The following is a 14,244-nucleotide window of genomic DNA, read 5'->3' on the forward strand; positions in this document are numbered from 1 at the left end:
TGTTTGTTTGTGATGAGAATAAATCACTTTCTTGTATGCTACCTGCAGCTACTTTGATCTGCATAGGCTCTTCCCAACTCTCCACCACCTGGAGGGCTCTAAAGCCAAGTCCAGCCATTCAGTCTCATTGTAGCTCAGAACATAGTATTGAATTAAGATGCAAAGAAAAGTTCGGTGTGGTGGCGCACACCTGTGGTCCCAGCACTCAGGGAAGCAGAAGCAGGCGGATCTCTGTGAGTTTGAGGCCAGCCTGGTAGTCAGAGCTACACAGACAAGGCCTGTGTGCAAAAACAAAACAGAAAGATGCAAATAAAGTTCCACCTTGTGTTTGGATAGCATGGCCTTTTCAAACGTCGCTCTGTCTCTAGATTCCTTCCTTTTTGCCTTGAGGCTCCACGTCAGAGGAGCTGTGAGTGTGCTTCGCCTCACACTGTACATTCTCACTAATCCCAGTGCTTCTTGCCCCCGTGTGAACTGCTTGGTATATCTGGAGAGCAGATTTGACTCCAGGTCATGTCTGGCAGGAACTGGCTGAGATGCTGTGCACGGTAGGAACGGCCATCTTGCTGTGGTGTCAGTGTTACTCTGTGTGACAGTTACTCTTTCCAAATGCTGTCCCTCTAACTCTAGCAGTCAGTAGATCATTACTGTGAAACCTCTTCACAGGGAAATTCTGGTCAGCTGTTTGCTTGGCTTGACTAAGTTTTGGTCAGGAAAGCCCTGTCTGGTTCTTGATTATCTCCCTTGATTTCCCAGCTTCCGGGCTGGGGTGGGTGTGTCCTGCGAGCACCCTTATGAACTTAAGGATTGCATGCTCTGGGAGGCCTGTCCATTGTACTTTCCAGCTCATCTTCCTCCCTCACGTCACCTAAAGGAAGGGTTTAAAGACCTAGACAGTTAGGTCACCAGCTTTAGGGTTGAACCAGGGAGAGGAAAACCTGAAAAGCTGGCAGGTGTTTGTGATAGGCAGTGACGACTCTGGTCTCTAGTAATACACCAGGCCCTGCCTTTGGAGGCTCACCAGTTCTGCCATGGCTGCCTAACAGGAAATTCAGGAAGAAAGACTGGTTTTTGCTAATGGCCTCATGTGTTTGAGCCGAACATCAGGCAGCTGTACTGTGTAGCACAGAGACAGCATTCCTGGTGACAAGGAATCACAGACTATACCAAGGAGTCAGGAGTCAGGGATAATATGCTTCAAGTACCCACTCCTTATGGACCTCCTTCCTCCAGAGGTAGGTCCTGCCTCCCAAAGTTTCCACAGCCTCCCCAGATAGTACCACCAGCTGGGAAACAGGTGTTAAAAAGAAGCCTGGGGGATCATATTCAAACTCTGATAGCATGTCCCAACATCTGGACTTCATGGTGTGTCTTCTTCTCTTACAACAGCTTGGCTCAGTTTCAGGAAGGAAGGGGCATAGTAGCACAGGACTCCCGCATCTCTGCTCGGGGCCTTCTTTTAACAATACTCAGAGAGGGATTAAAAAGAGGTTATTTTTACTTTTTTACAAATTGCAACCCTCCGCCCCAGCATATAGCATTTCATACCCAGGCTCCCGGTCAGCCTACAAAGCCCTGCCCCCTGGCATGAAGATTGGAACCTGCAGTAACTTACTCCTGTTCCTGCCTGCTAGGTTTCTTTTTCACTTTACATCACAAAACTGGTTCTTAATGAAGATGGCTGTACAATGTGTGGTCTGCAGACTCTGCTCTTCATAGCCAAGGGCGTACGGAAGTAGATGATGAAACATGAATCATGCTCTCTGGCTTCTTGCCAGATGCCCATAAAATGGCATTTCCTTAAATAGATGAGACCTTTAATAGCTATTAAAAGAACATGTGGTCTTTAGGGGTGTATTCTGTAGCCCTTAATTAAATTTCAGACGAATTCTAACATTTCCAGGTTTGTGTGTGTATGTGATGTGTATGTATGTGTTTGTGTGTACCCGTGCATGTGCGTGTAGAGGCCAGAGGTCTGTGCCAGGCATCTTCTTCAGTTGCTTTCCACCATTTATTTTTGAAACAGAATCTCTCGCTGAACCTGTAACTCAGCAGTTAGGCTAGATTGCCTTCCTGTCAGCAAGCCTCGAGGCCCCTTCTGTCTTTATCTCCGCAGTTCTGGAAGTGTAGGCCTGTGCCACTGCCCCCTGCTTTGTTTGTGAGTGCGAGGACATCAATACAGGTCCACGCAAGCATTTTACTAACTGAGCCATCTTTCAGTCTCCATTTTTAGGTGTTTTGTGGCATTTTAAATACATACTGAGATTTATGTATGCCTTGGCTTTCATATCTTACCCCTAAATACCCAATGCATTCAAAGGAATAAAAAGACAGGCCCATCTGAAGGCTACTGACAAAGGGCTCATCCCTGAGAGAAGTAAAGGTGCAGGGGCCTGGGCTTCTCTAATCCAGGCCCTCCCAGGTGAGTGTCAAAGGCGACAGCACATGTAACAGGAGAACATGGTTTCTGTGCTTTGTTGTAGGCATTTCCTGGGTGAAGCTGTGTGGCTTTTTAAAGATAGTTTCACCATGGAGCCCAGGCTGGCCTTTTCTGGTTCCTTCTGCCTCTGCTTCCTGAATGCTGGGCATGTAGGCCTGTGTCACCACGCTTGAGTTCTGGTTGGACCTTTCTTGCACTCCTGTTTTGATACACATGACAAAACTCTTGTTTCTGTGTCCTGCTCAGACATAGAGTTAACTGGTCTATGGAAAACATCAAAACCAACGTGAAAATGAAGTGTGAAGTGTGAGCTCAGCACTAAAGCTGGAGCTATAATTACTAGTATATTTTTTAGGTCCCAGTTTGCTTGTTTGTTTGTTTTAGAAACAGGATCTCATTATGTTGCCCAGACTGTCCTCAAACTCGGGATCTTCCTGCCTCAGCCTCAGAGTGCTGGAATTACAGGTGTGCACCACTTTGCCCAGCCTCTGCTTCTTTTTGTTGTTGTTGTCCTGTTTCTTAAGGTTATTTCCTTTTCTTTTTAAGATGTATTTTATCTTTCATTTTTTTATTATGGTGTCCATGCTGGCATATGTGAGTGCAGGTGACAGTGGAAGCCAGAGGCATTGAATACCCCTGGAGCTGGAATTACAGCAAGTATAAGCAGCCTGGTGTGGGTGCTGGGAACCAAACATGGGTCCTTTGGAAGAACAGTGCATGCCCTTAAAAGCTGACCCATCTCTCCAGCCCCAAGGTTTATCCTAATTTTAATTCTGTGCATATGACTGCTAGAGGAAGCCCTGCGTGCCCAGGTAGCTGTGAGCCACCTGGTGTAGGTGATAGGAACACAGCAAGCAGGTGGCAACGTTGCCTGTGAACAGTAGAAATTTTGTGCCAAAATTGGGGTACATCTTTTTTCTCTAGAAAAGTGAATTTGTGGCTGAAGAGATGGTTCGGTGGGTGGGAGCATTTGCTGCTTCTTGAGGACCTGAGTTTGTTCCTTGGGACTCCATGGTGGAAGGAGAGAGCCAGGTCCTGCAGGTTGTCCTCAGAACTCCACACCTGGGATTGGCTGCTCAGCTGCTGTGTAGGGATTTGAAGCCACACCTTCAGCCTGGAACCCTTCCTTAACCTGCAGCCTAGAGGCATCTCTGGGGACAGCCCTGAAAGATTGGGGTTTGCCTTGTACACTAATGGCTGCTTTTTAAAAACTAGAAAAGTTTGCTGTCTGCCTACTAAATGTCTCTAGAAAGAGTGCCTGAAAGTTTGGCATAGTCACGGTTGTTGGCCTCTGTGCTGTGCTTTCCTCTTGACTGGCCATTGCTCACTATAACTTTAGAGATTTTGTGACCTCTTGGCCTCTGAGCAGCACTACTGCGTTGGTTACTCTCCTCTCAGATGTCGGTTTCCATTCATGTGTGTGGTGCTGCGGATTATACCCAGGGCCTCATGCAGTGATAGGAAAGTTCCTACCACCAAGCTGCACCACAGCCCTTATCTTCTGAGCACTCTCTTCCTTTGCATACCAGTTCCTCTTCCACTGTTTGGTCTCTTCGTGCCCCATTAAAGGCTTCCCCTTCTCCCCACCCCCAGCATGACCACTGCTTTGGGGAGTTCCAAGGCTTCCTCCTTTCTCCTTACTGCTCCACTACATCATCCCTGGTGATTCCACTGGCAACGTGGATGGTCCTCCATTTTCTCTTTTGCTGAAGTCTCTCTTTTGACTTCTGCACCCAGGCATCAGTGCCACTAGGCCCCTGTTTACAGAATATCTTATTAAAAGTTAACACATCTAAAATGCACCTCCTTGTGTGGACAAACCCCCTTCCCAGTGAGTTCTGCTTCTGTGAAGGTCACTACAGGCAAGAGTTTGTTCTGCCAGGAGAAGCCAAGGGCTATCCTTGGCACCGTGTGCACGTCTCCATGTGTCTAACCTGTCACTGCGTGGATTTACTGTAGCTCCCAGGTACATCTGTAGCCTCTTTCCCTTTCCTCTCCTGCCACAGAGCTCTGCAGGCAGCAGTCCTCGTCCCCAGCACAGCCCCGGCCCAGCTCCCATTGGTTCTTCTGGTTCCTTTCAACCACACTTTGCTTCGCAGCCCTCTTTTGGCCTGGACGGTGTCAGGTCCACATGTGGGCTTGCTTTATTCGTCAACCACCCCTGAGTGCCAAGGCTTGACCTCAGGGCCTGGCCTCAGGTGAGGGTGGTCCTCAGAAAGAAGAGCTGCACCTATGCCCCTTCCCCTCCTGTCATGTACCCAGGTTCAGGTCCCCTTTCCCAGGCAGTCCCAGGTGCTGGCTCACATATAACCATGTTCAGAAGCAGACCTGAGGTTGTCACTGTCTTCTTAGGGGACTCTGAGCCCTTTACTTTTTGTTTATTTAATTCTTTGAGACTTTTATACAATGTGATTTAATCATCCCTCCCCCACTTCCTGCCTTATCCCCAACCCTCAACCCCACTCTACCCCCTCCACACACAGGGCTCCTTCCAGATCCACTCCCCCTTCCCAACCCATTCACTTCGAGTCTTCTTTCTTTTCTTCCTGTTTTTATGGTGATGTCAGGAAGCCTTATTTAAGGCCTGCAGAAAACAGGCCTACTACTTTCTGTTTTGAAGTAAATGATGATAGATTGGATCTGGATAGCACCTGCCTTCTTTGTAGTGAGCAGACAACTTGAGAACTCTTCAGGTATCTCCTAAAAGCTTAGAAATTTGTCATCATGATGGTCTGACATTTATATATCTACGTTACTGAAGCCCAGGACAGGTACTATCAGTTATGTGTTCAGGAAACATGAGGCCTGGCTCTCCCCCCATCTACAGGCTTCACACAGTGGTGTTGATTTCTTCTTCTTCTTCTTTTTTTTTTTTTCTGAGTCACAAAAAGTTTAAGTTTATACCACTTGCCAGGAAAGCCAAAGGTTGACATTTTGTTTGGCCACTGTGGGCAGGTAAACTGACAACACATTGTACAGAGCAGCAGTCCCCAGGCAGGCCCGCCTGTCTTTGCTGTTGTCCTGAGAGGGGTGTTCAGCCTTGCACTTGCAGGGACAGAGCATCAGCTCGCTCCTGCTGCACTGTGGAATCCAGACTGAGAGAAACAGTAAAAGGCTGGTTCTGGTGGCAGCAGACTGAGAGCTCCGGGATTTCCCACCCGTCTCAGAAGCCTGGAGCCTACTCAGAGTCCAGCTTTGGGAACAGATGGTAGCCTCTGCAGGGTGGGCACTCGGACCTCCACTGCATGGCTTGGTATGACTTTTTATTATTTGGTGTATTTCTTTTCCAAGCTGCTTACCTCTCTGGGTGTCACTGGACTAGAATAACCACATGATGAAGAGCTTTACACGTGGGCGGGGGCTTCCCCTCTTCCGTTTCTAGCACTGAGCTTTTTTTTTCCTTTGCAAGCAGTCACGGTTGCAGACCTTTGTAGATCAAGCAGAAATTATTTTATTAGTAGCAAGACTTTTAGCCATGAACATTAAAAACAGTGACATATCTAGAGTGGTTGGGGGCAGGAGACCTGCTCTCGCAGCTGGCAGCCTTCTCCCACTTTCCAGGGAGCACTCCTGTGTCCAGGCCTGGCATCCTTCCCCACTGAGTGTTCTGGGAGCAGGTCTAAGCAGAGACTAAGCTGGTACTTAGGGTTCCTTTGTGGCCTCATGGTCCTTAAATTACTCACCTCCAGCCACCTTGGTTGGGGATGGGAGCTCAAGACATGGCCAGCTTGTCTAAGTTCCACCTTTATTTTGATCTGAAATGTTATCACGTTTCAAACAAAAGCACCTCTCACCTGGATCCTCAGGCCCCCTGCTCCAGTTCAGGAACTGTATCCTGTGTCTATTTTGAGGGGAGGAGCAGAGTAGGGAGGCACAGGACAGCAGCAGCAGCTTTTCCCCTAGCAGGGTGGGGTTTGTCTGGAGGAAGCAGTTCTTAGCCAGACAGCTGGGGTGCAGGAGCCTCTGCTGTGAGGCGCAGTGAAGCTAGGCACGTCCACAACCCTGTGAGAACTGCCTCTGTCCTTGGGAGCAAAAGGGGGCACCGACACAGGAAGAAGAGGTTTGTCTTTTTCCAGCAGTGAGTGACCTCGAGTGAGATACTGCCACTGGTCCTGCACAGAACGCTGTGTGTCACTAAAAGCTTCCTGCCCTGGTGTCTGTACAAAGCCTGTGCCTTGGCCCCTGCATCGGTCACTCAGCTGCAAGTCCTGGAAGAATGGAAAGGCTCCTTTTAGTGCCCTTAGTAGACCCTCCTCCTTGGCATTCTATGAACAAGAGATCTTTAATTTTCATTTTATACTGGACCTTGCTTACATGTCATTCGTCAGGCCTGGCCCATTCATTCTTGTGTACTACATGGGCAAGCCACCCTCCGGTGAGAACTAACTCCGCAAGCCCACCTCCTCTTTCAAGACTGGTCTAGAGTGGGCTGCCCAGTGGTAGGGCACTGCCCTACCATTTGTGGGACACCCATCCCAGCACTGCAGAAATGACAGTGACAGAAAACTTGAGCTCAGCAATACTTAGTTGCTTCTTGTGTAGTGTTTGAGACAAAGGCTCCAGTCCCTGTCATGTCTTCTCATGCAGAGAACCTTGGGCAGGTATCGCATCTCTTTCTTACCTCTTCTCCCAGTTTCCTCTGATAGAGCTGGCTGCCTTCCCAAGATTCAGTTGGGAAAAGAGACAGAGGCAGCTGCACATGACGGTATGTCTATGCCTCATACACAGCTATGTCTGGGAAGGGAATACCTGCTATGCACCATTTATTTCAAGGTGACTAGGACATCATCAGAAACCCCTTGCGGGGTGGTGGCTGTTAGGCAGAGTGCACACTGTGGGGGAGGGGAAGGGACAAGAATGGCCAGGAAGGCTAATCAGTTTGGTCCTGGGGGGGGGGGAACACCCTTCAGTTCCTGTTGAGGTGCAGCACGTTGGCCACCACCAGCTTATGCTACCTCTCCTTCCACATCCACTCAGGTTGCCAGCCTTTGTGTTTTAGTCTGCCTTCCTTCTCCATACAAGTTTCTAACAGTGTGAAGCAGATGGGAGAGGCCGGAGACAGCAGGTGGTCAGCCTGCCCACTGCCAGTGGAGCCAGAGCACTTGGCAAGGTGTGCTTGGTGGACAGAGGACAGGAGTCTGTGCACACGCCTTCAGGGCAAGAAAATGGGCTTGGCCGTGACGCTGATGAGAACTTGCCTTCATGCTGCTCCGTGAAGATCTGCTCAACACTGGACAGCATGGGGGCAGCCTCCCAGCTCAGAGCTTGAGCTCCGGTGGTTTTAGGATTTGTCATTTTATAAAAAGGAGTAAAGGTGGTGAAGTGTGAGCTGTGAAACCACAGTCCATACCGCTGTGAATGTGGTGGTATGACTCTAGGGACCTCTCATCCCTGGGGGATTCTCAGGCTGGGTGGTTTGCCTTCCGTAGTGAAATTGCCCTTCCTTACCTCCGGAGGCTGGCTCTTACTGCAGTTGAAAGTGGCATGCAATAGACTGGAGATGTGAGGTGTTGGGAGCTGTTCATAAAGCGTGTGCCAGAGCCCGGTGGATTTAGGCCACTCTTCACCATTAGTGCCCTGTCCGCTCCTGTGCAGAGTGTGTTTTCTTGTGTGCGCATTCCTCTGAGATGCAGAGTGGCTGGAAGGATGGGAATTGTGTTGTTACTAATATCCCCTGCCCCCTGCCGCCTCCCTAAACCAAATCAGTGAGTTTATTGGAGTCCCTTAGAAGAGTGTGAGTGAGGGGTTCCTTTCAGGATCAAGGCCTGTGTTACCATAAAGCCTACTCCAGTGTAGATAATTCGCAAAAGCCAATCTCTCGAGCACCTTACATAACTTACAAGCAAATAGCAGAGTCTCTTCAGTGTTACTGGTGTTTGTTGAGAGTCTTACAGTGGCTATATATCTCATGCTGGCTTTGAACTCACTATCTACCTGAGTACTAGGATTATAAGTATGTGCCACATTGCCTAGCTTGAAGGTCTTTTAAATAATTTCATAAACAGTTGGTTGTCACTTACATCTGGCAGTTTGTATTATTACCACAGAGGGCTTTAGAGAGGCCTTTCCATGTGTAGAGCAGCGTAGAGATTATTTCTCAGGCCCAGGCTTTACCAGGCAGGAGCAGTAATCTGGCTGGTAGGTATGTGGGGTGGGAGATCCTTAAAAGGTCTGGTAAGCAAGGTGCGATGGTGCACGCCTGGCTGGAGTAATCCCAGCACTCTGAGAGGCAGAGGCAGGTGGATCTCTGTGAATTCAAGACCAGCCCGGTCTGCAAAGTGAGTCCAGGACAGCCAAGGATACACACAGAGAAACCCTGTCTTGAAAAACAAAAATAAAAAATAAAAGGCCTAGTGAAGGTAACAGGGTAAGTACTGGGACGTGGCCCATAGCGTGCTCTGGTTCCTCCAGAGAGCTCAGCCCGTGCCTTCCTTATCCTGCATTCCTCCTGAGACGATCACTGCATTCCTCTTTTTCTCTTCCCTCAGAATATCGACATCACAAACTTCAGCAGCAGCTGGAACGATGGGCTGGCTTTCTGCGCGCTGCTACACACCTATCTCCCCGCCCACATACCGTATCAAGAACTGAACAGCCAAGATAAGGTGAGCCTCGTTAGCAGCTCCCTCACCCCAGCCTCGCCTCACCACAACCTGTCCTGTCCTGGCTCGTTCCTCCGGATTCGTAGTTTACACTCAGCCAGCCAGACCCTGATCTACCCATTGCCCATGTAGCATCACTTCTAGTGGGAGTATTTGGCTCTTCTCAGGTGACAACATTTAGGATCACGGGCTTTAAGAAGTGCTAGAGAAAAATGATAGTGGCATGAGCAGGCAGGGCAGTGCCAGCTAGCCTGGGCTAGCCTCCTGTCACCCCAGGACCAGTGCTTCTGCTCAGACCTATTCTATACCACTTGTCAGAAATGACAAGGCAAACATTTTTCTAGTCCGAGGCTATGGTTTGAGGTGTCGCCCTCAAAAGGTTCTTGAGGTCTCCTACTTTCCCTTATGGCAGCCCAAGCCCAACAGAAAATTCTGAAGATCCCACATGGGGGGGGGGGGGGGGGAATAGCCTTTTGACAGGTGTGTGCTTCTAGTTTTGGAGGTCTGTATCAGGTTAGCTTAGGCCTTTGTGCCAGAATGCAACTTCTTGAGTGAGGAAAGAAAAAGCAGATAGAGCCGTAGCTGGCTGGAGCGGATAGTGTCACGGCCCCTGAGGAGTTAATGCCTGTCCCTCATGATCTTCAGTTGTCTATACACAGCACTGACATGATTCTTTTACAGAAAAGGAACTTCACTCTGGCTTTCCAGGCAGCTGAAAGCGTTGGAATCAAATCCACTCTGGTAAGCCCCTTACTGAGGCGCGGCTAACAGTGCCTTCTGCCGAGGAAAAGTGGTCGCAGGTGGGCTGGGCTGAGGGTGTAAAGTGCTCACAGGATCTCAGCTGCTGCACAAAATGCTTCTCTTGAGGAAGCATCCAAGGGAGTGAGTAGCTTGTGACCACAGGCCCAGCAGCCTTGTTGAGCTATTCCTCGTGGTCAGCAGAGCCTGGGGCTTCAGAGGGAAGGTGTCAGTGTTACTGCACTTTGCACTGTTGGCTGGTCTGGAGCGGTGGTTCTCAACATGTGGGTCGCGACCATCAGAAAGCATGAGTGTTTACGTTATGATACATAGCAGTAGCAAAACTACAGTTATGAAGTAACCATGGATTTGATCATGGGGTCAGCACAACATAAGGAACTGTAATGGAAGGTCTCAGCATCGGGAAGGTTGAGAGCCACTGGTGTAGAGAGTGCCAGGGGCACCCTGAATCCACAAGATGCTCTGTGAGTTGTATAACCCTGCCCACAGTTCCTCACAGGGGCCAGATGAAGGGGCCAGACATGCAGCTCATGGTGCACAACACTGGTTGTGGAAAATGAAGGGCCTTTTTAGCCTCCTGCCCTGCCCGTGCTGGCTCAGACAGGCGCCTGTCGGCTCGTGCTGCCCTCCACAAGCCTATTGCATCTGTGTGCAAAGGGAGGCTTCTACACCTAGAGGGACTTGCTCTGCGCAAGTAACTGCCCAAACCTGCTCCTGCTCAGGGCTCTGCACACAAGAAAGGACCTTGTGGGACCAGAACATTCGTAGGACCTTAGGATACCTGCAGGTCGCCAGGTCTGCCTCCTCAGCCGTGGGCACTGCATGAAGTATTTACATTCACAGTTAATGCTATGCCAGTGTTTACCTATGAATGTGTCTTCTGAACTCAGAGACGCGTGCTTGCCTAGGGCAGCTTCTGCCCAGCTGTGTAGGACGAGATCAGCACTGTTACTGCAGTAGGACATTGTACGCCAGGTTTGAGGTGTCGTCACACGTGAGAAGTGCCTAGGTGTTTCCCGAAAAGGAATCCATAGTCAAGATCCGTCCACTAAGCCAACTGACTTCTGTCTTCTGTCTTAAGTCTCTCAGGACAGCCCTTCGCATCCCATATGCTCAGTGACATTTCTGGATTCCTCAGCTATAAAATAGCCCTCTCAGACTACCTGGCCCTACTTTTTAGTCACAGCAGGCCCTTGTGACAGGTACTGAGACACTGGGGCAGGACAGGTCACTAGGACTCTGCAGAAGGCAGCTCAAAAAGAAAGCCTTTGATTACTTCTGACACAGTGCTGCTGTGAACCCTAAAGTGTCTCAACAGAACAGCCTAGAAAGGCCTGCAAAGGCCGAGAAAGCCTGAGGAAAGCTTCCAAACCAGAGTCCTTCCAGCCTTGGCAAGCTATGGATGGACCAGAGAAGAGGCCCTAGGGGCACAGGGATGATTGTAGTACTAAGGAAGGGGGTGCTCACAGGGGCTGTTGGAAGTAGAGCAGATGTTGGAGGCCTGTCCACTGAAAGAGGCAGTAAGCCTTGGACTAAATGCTGTCTGCTGTTTGCTGGGGCTAGACGCCCAGTGGGGCGGCCTGGGGGATATGAATCCTAATGGAGACTCTTCTTCACCAGGACATCAACGAGATGGCACGCACAGAGCGACCCGACTGGCAGAATGTAATGCTGTATGTCACAGCCATCTACAAGTATTTTGAAACCTGAGCACACAGGAGGAGCTGCTACCAGCTAGGGACCTCTGCAGTCACCAAGTGACACCAACACCGTTAGCTAGAACCCCTAAAGCTTTCAGCGACTCTGGCCTCCCTGAAGGGAGTGTGCCCAGCTCTAGGCCTCCGAATTGGAACTGGAACTGCAGACCAGGCTCTTCCACATGGCCGTTCTTGGGAGCAGGAAGCACAGGACACGGCCAGCTTATTTCCAGAGGCCGTGCAGCTCCAGCAGCGCCCTGGAGTGTAAAAAACATGAAGGCTTGTGCCGGCTCATCTTGGAAAATGGGATTAAACTATGGAAACCGCGGGTTAGTGAAAGCTTTAGCCATTGCACTTCTTGACTGTCATCCATGTGATTTCCAGGGCTGGGACAGAGCTGGCCTTGGTCCCTTTGTGTGGGCCTGGGTTCTATTGTGTCAGAGAAAAGGGTCAGTACCCCTTCCATATGAGAGGGCCATCCTAACCACTGTAGTTAACTTAGAGGCATCAAAAAACCCAGCCTACAGGCCCACAGCTAGCTGAGTCTTCATGCCACCAAGCAGATTTCTGTCTGTAAGAAGCAGGTGGCACACTCAATGGGTGCCCAGCCGCTTGCCTCCAGCCCCAGGGAAAAGACCAGTCACAAGTTGTTGTTTTTTTGTAAGCAATATTGGGGAAAAGAGCTCCTGTTCTGGTACTACCAAAGTTACTTGTTCTAGTAAGGATAGAAACGCAACACAAAATGTGGGCGATAGCATGGTGAGAGTAAGTATTCATGCAGCGGGGGAAAAGAGGACGTGCTTTAGGGAGCCAGAGATTCAAGTCATTGATGGTTGCCCCTCCGGGGCAGGAGTTAAGACAGTGCCTTAGCCCTGCACCAGGACAGCCGAGCCCACACCTGCATGAGTGTCCTACATGTTGGTGGGGACTCTGGTGGAAGTGGCGCCATGCTGTGCCTGGGCTATGGGGCCTACATCACGAGCCAAGGCCTTACTCAAGTCTGTTGATTTCTGGCTGGAATTTAGCAGCCCCTTTTCGGGACTAGGAAGCCCTTATTTCATGTGCCTGACACAGAAGCTGTTGTCTGAACAGTGTCAAGACCTGTTACTTCCAGGATATACTTGGTTGTCACCTGCAAGCCACCATGAGGAAGACTGGCCATCAGTTGAAATGGGATCACAACATCAATACCTAGATGGATGTCGGGAATGCCTTCCAGGAGGCGCGCCCAGTCCACACATGGACTGAGTGAGGATCCATGTTCAAGCAAAATGCTTAAGACTGGGAACTTGGTGTATCTGTGGAACCTAGAAGAAAGTACTTTGAACGTAATTATTAGCAAGTGGTCTGTGTCTGTGTGTTGCCGTCAGATGGCCAGTCCCATTCAGCTAGCCTGCCTAAACGTTTCAGTGCGGCAGCTCAGGCTGCAGAGTGTGCCAGAAGATCCTCATTACTCTGTCTGTCCCAGTGCCTCCCTGGTCCTCCTCGGCCAGTTCTCTTCCTGCTCTGCCGATGAGCAGCTGTCAGGGTGATTGGCTATTCATGAGAGAATCCCTCTGAGCTTCCAGCCTCTGCTGCGTTTGCCCTCACTGAGGCCTGTGCACTGTGCGTGAGGGTGTTTGACCCAAGGCCAGGCTTTATTTATTATGTCATGAAGAACGGTTGTCTTGTTACAGAGGCTTTCCTGGGCTTGCAGCTCTCAGCTTCTGCCCCTTGCTGGCTACGTGAGCTTCATGCCAGAGTAGACGTTTGCCTGAGCTTCTGAAAGGGTTTGGAGTAAGTTGGCTGCTGCTGAAGGGCTATGTTCATGTAGAGATAACATTTCTGTGGAATCTGTAGGCCTGGGATAGGCCTGGAGTATGTAGAAGGGACAGATGGTGGGCTAGGAGACCAATTCGCGCACGTGCACGCACGCACAAACACACACACAACTCTGGGCACTATCACAGCCAGGGCCATGCTGCCCACGTTTATGTGAGGATCCACAAGTCTACAGGTGACTCCAGCAGACCATTGCCCTCTCCTTCTCGAATAGGACCCTGCAAGAGCACTGCTGGCCCCGTGGGCGTGCTTATAGATGGCCGTATGTCTTAAAAGTAGTATTTGAGAGTTGGTGGAGTGCCTGCCCACCCTGTCAAGGCCCTGGGTTGGCCCTACCACCACATAAACTGGGCGAGGCGGTGCACACCTGTAACTCCAGTACTTGGGGAGTGGAGGCGGGGGGACAGGAGTTCAGGTTACTGCTGACTGCATGGTGAGTGTGGTGGCAGCCCTGGCATGTGGGACCCTGCCCCCAGAACGGTCATAGTTGGATCTCCTCTCGTTCTTTCTGGGAAGCTCCAAGATGTAAGCTTGCCTCTCTTCCCCAAAGCACAAGCATCCCTACAGAAGGGCCAGTCACCCTTCTGCTGTTCTGTCACGGGCTTCTGCTGATGACTGATACTTTGTCATTTTGTTGTAGTAAATACTCTTGAATGTATTAAATTGTCATGCTTTGATTCCCTAATGTGTTCTCCCTCTCTTCTGTTGCTCCCTCTGACCTTACACAAACCAGAGCTCTCGACCCTCCTGTGGAACTGCAGTGGAAGGCATGGGTGCCCCTGCCGCAGGTCCGCCTGCTGTGGCACCCTTCCATGGGGGCTCAGCAGGCCTAAGGTTCCGGCCTGCCCTGACACCACGTGGTACCTGGCAGGTCTCAAGATCCCATCTCCTGGCCAGCACTTCCCACAGCAGAGTCCCTGCGGGA

General features: G+C 50.3%; 1 protein-coding gene across 2 annotated transcripts in view; it reads left to right on the plus strand.

Annotated features, from left to right (window-relative positions):
• Positions 1-14,004, plus strand: part of Specc1l (sperm antigen with calponin homology and coiled-coil domains 1 like) — a 100,504-nt gene extending 86,500 nt beyond the window's left edge. For both annotated transcript variants that reach the window (XM_055598949.1, XM_055598948.1), the window contains exons 14-16: positions 8,929-9,045; positions 9,724-9,783; positions 11,422-14,004. In XM_055598949.1, coding sequence (XP_055454924.1) covers positions 8,929-9,045; positions 9,724-9,783; positions 11,422-11,511 — 267 coding nt within the window. In that variant the 3' untranslated portion in view covers positions 11,512-14,004. The remainder of the gene's footprint in view (positions 1-8,928; positions 9,046-9,723; positions 9,784-11,421) is intronic.
• The last annotated feature ends 240 nt before the right edge of the window (positions 14,005-14,244 follow it).

The sequence above is a fragment of the Psammomys obesus genome, unplaced genomic scaffold, assembly GCF_907164565.1.
Source record: "Psammomys obesus unplaced genomic scaffold, mPsaObe1.curated_primary_1811, whole genome shotgun sequence".
NCBI classification, from domain to species: Eukaryota; Metazoa; Chordata; class Mammalia; order Rodentia; family Muridae; genus Psammomys; species Psammomys obesus.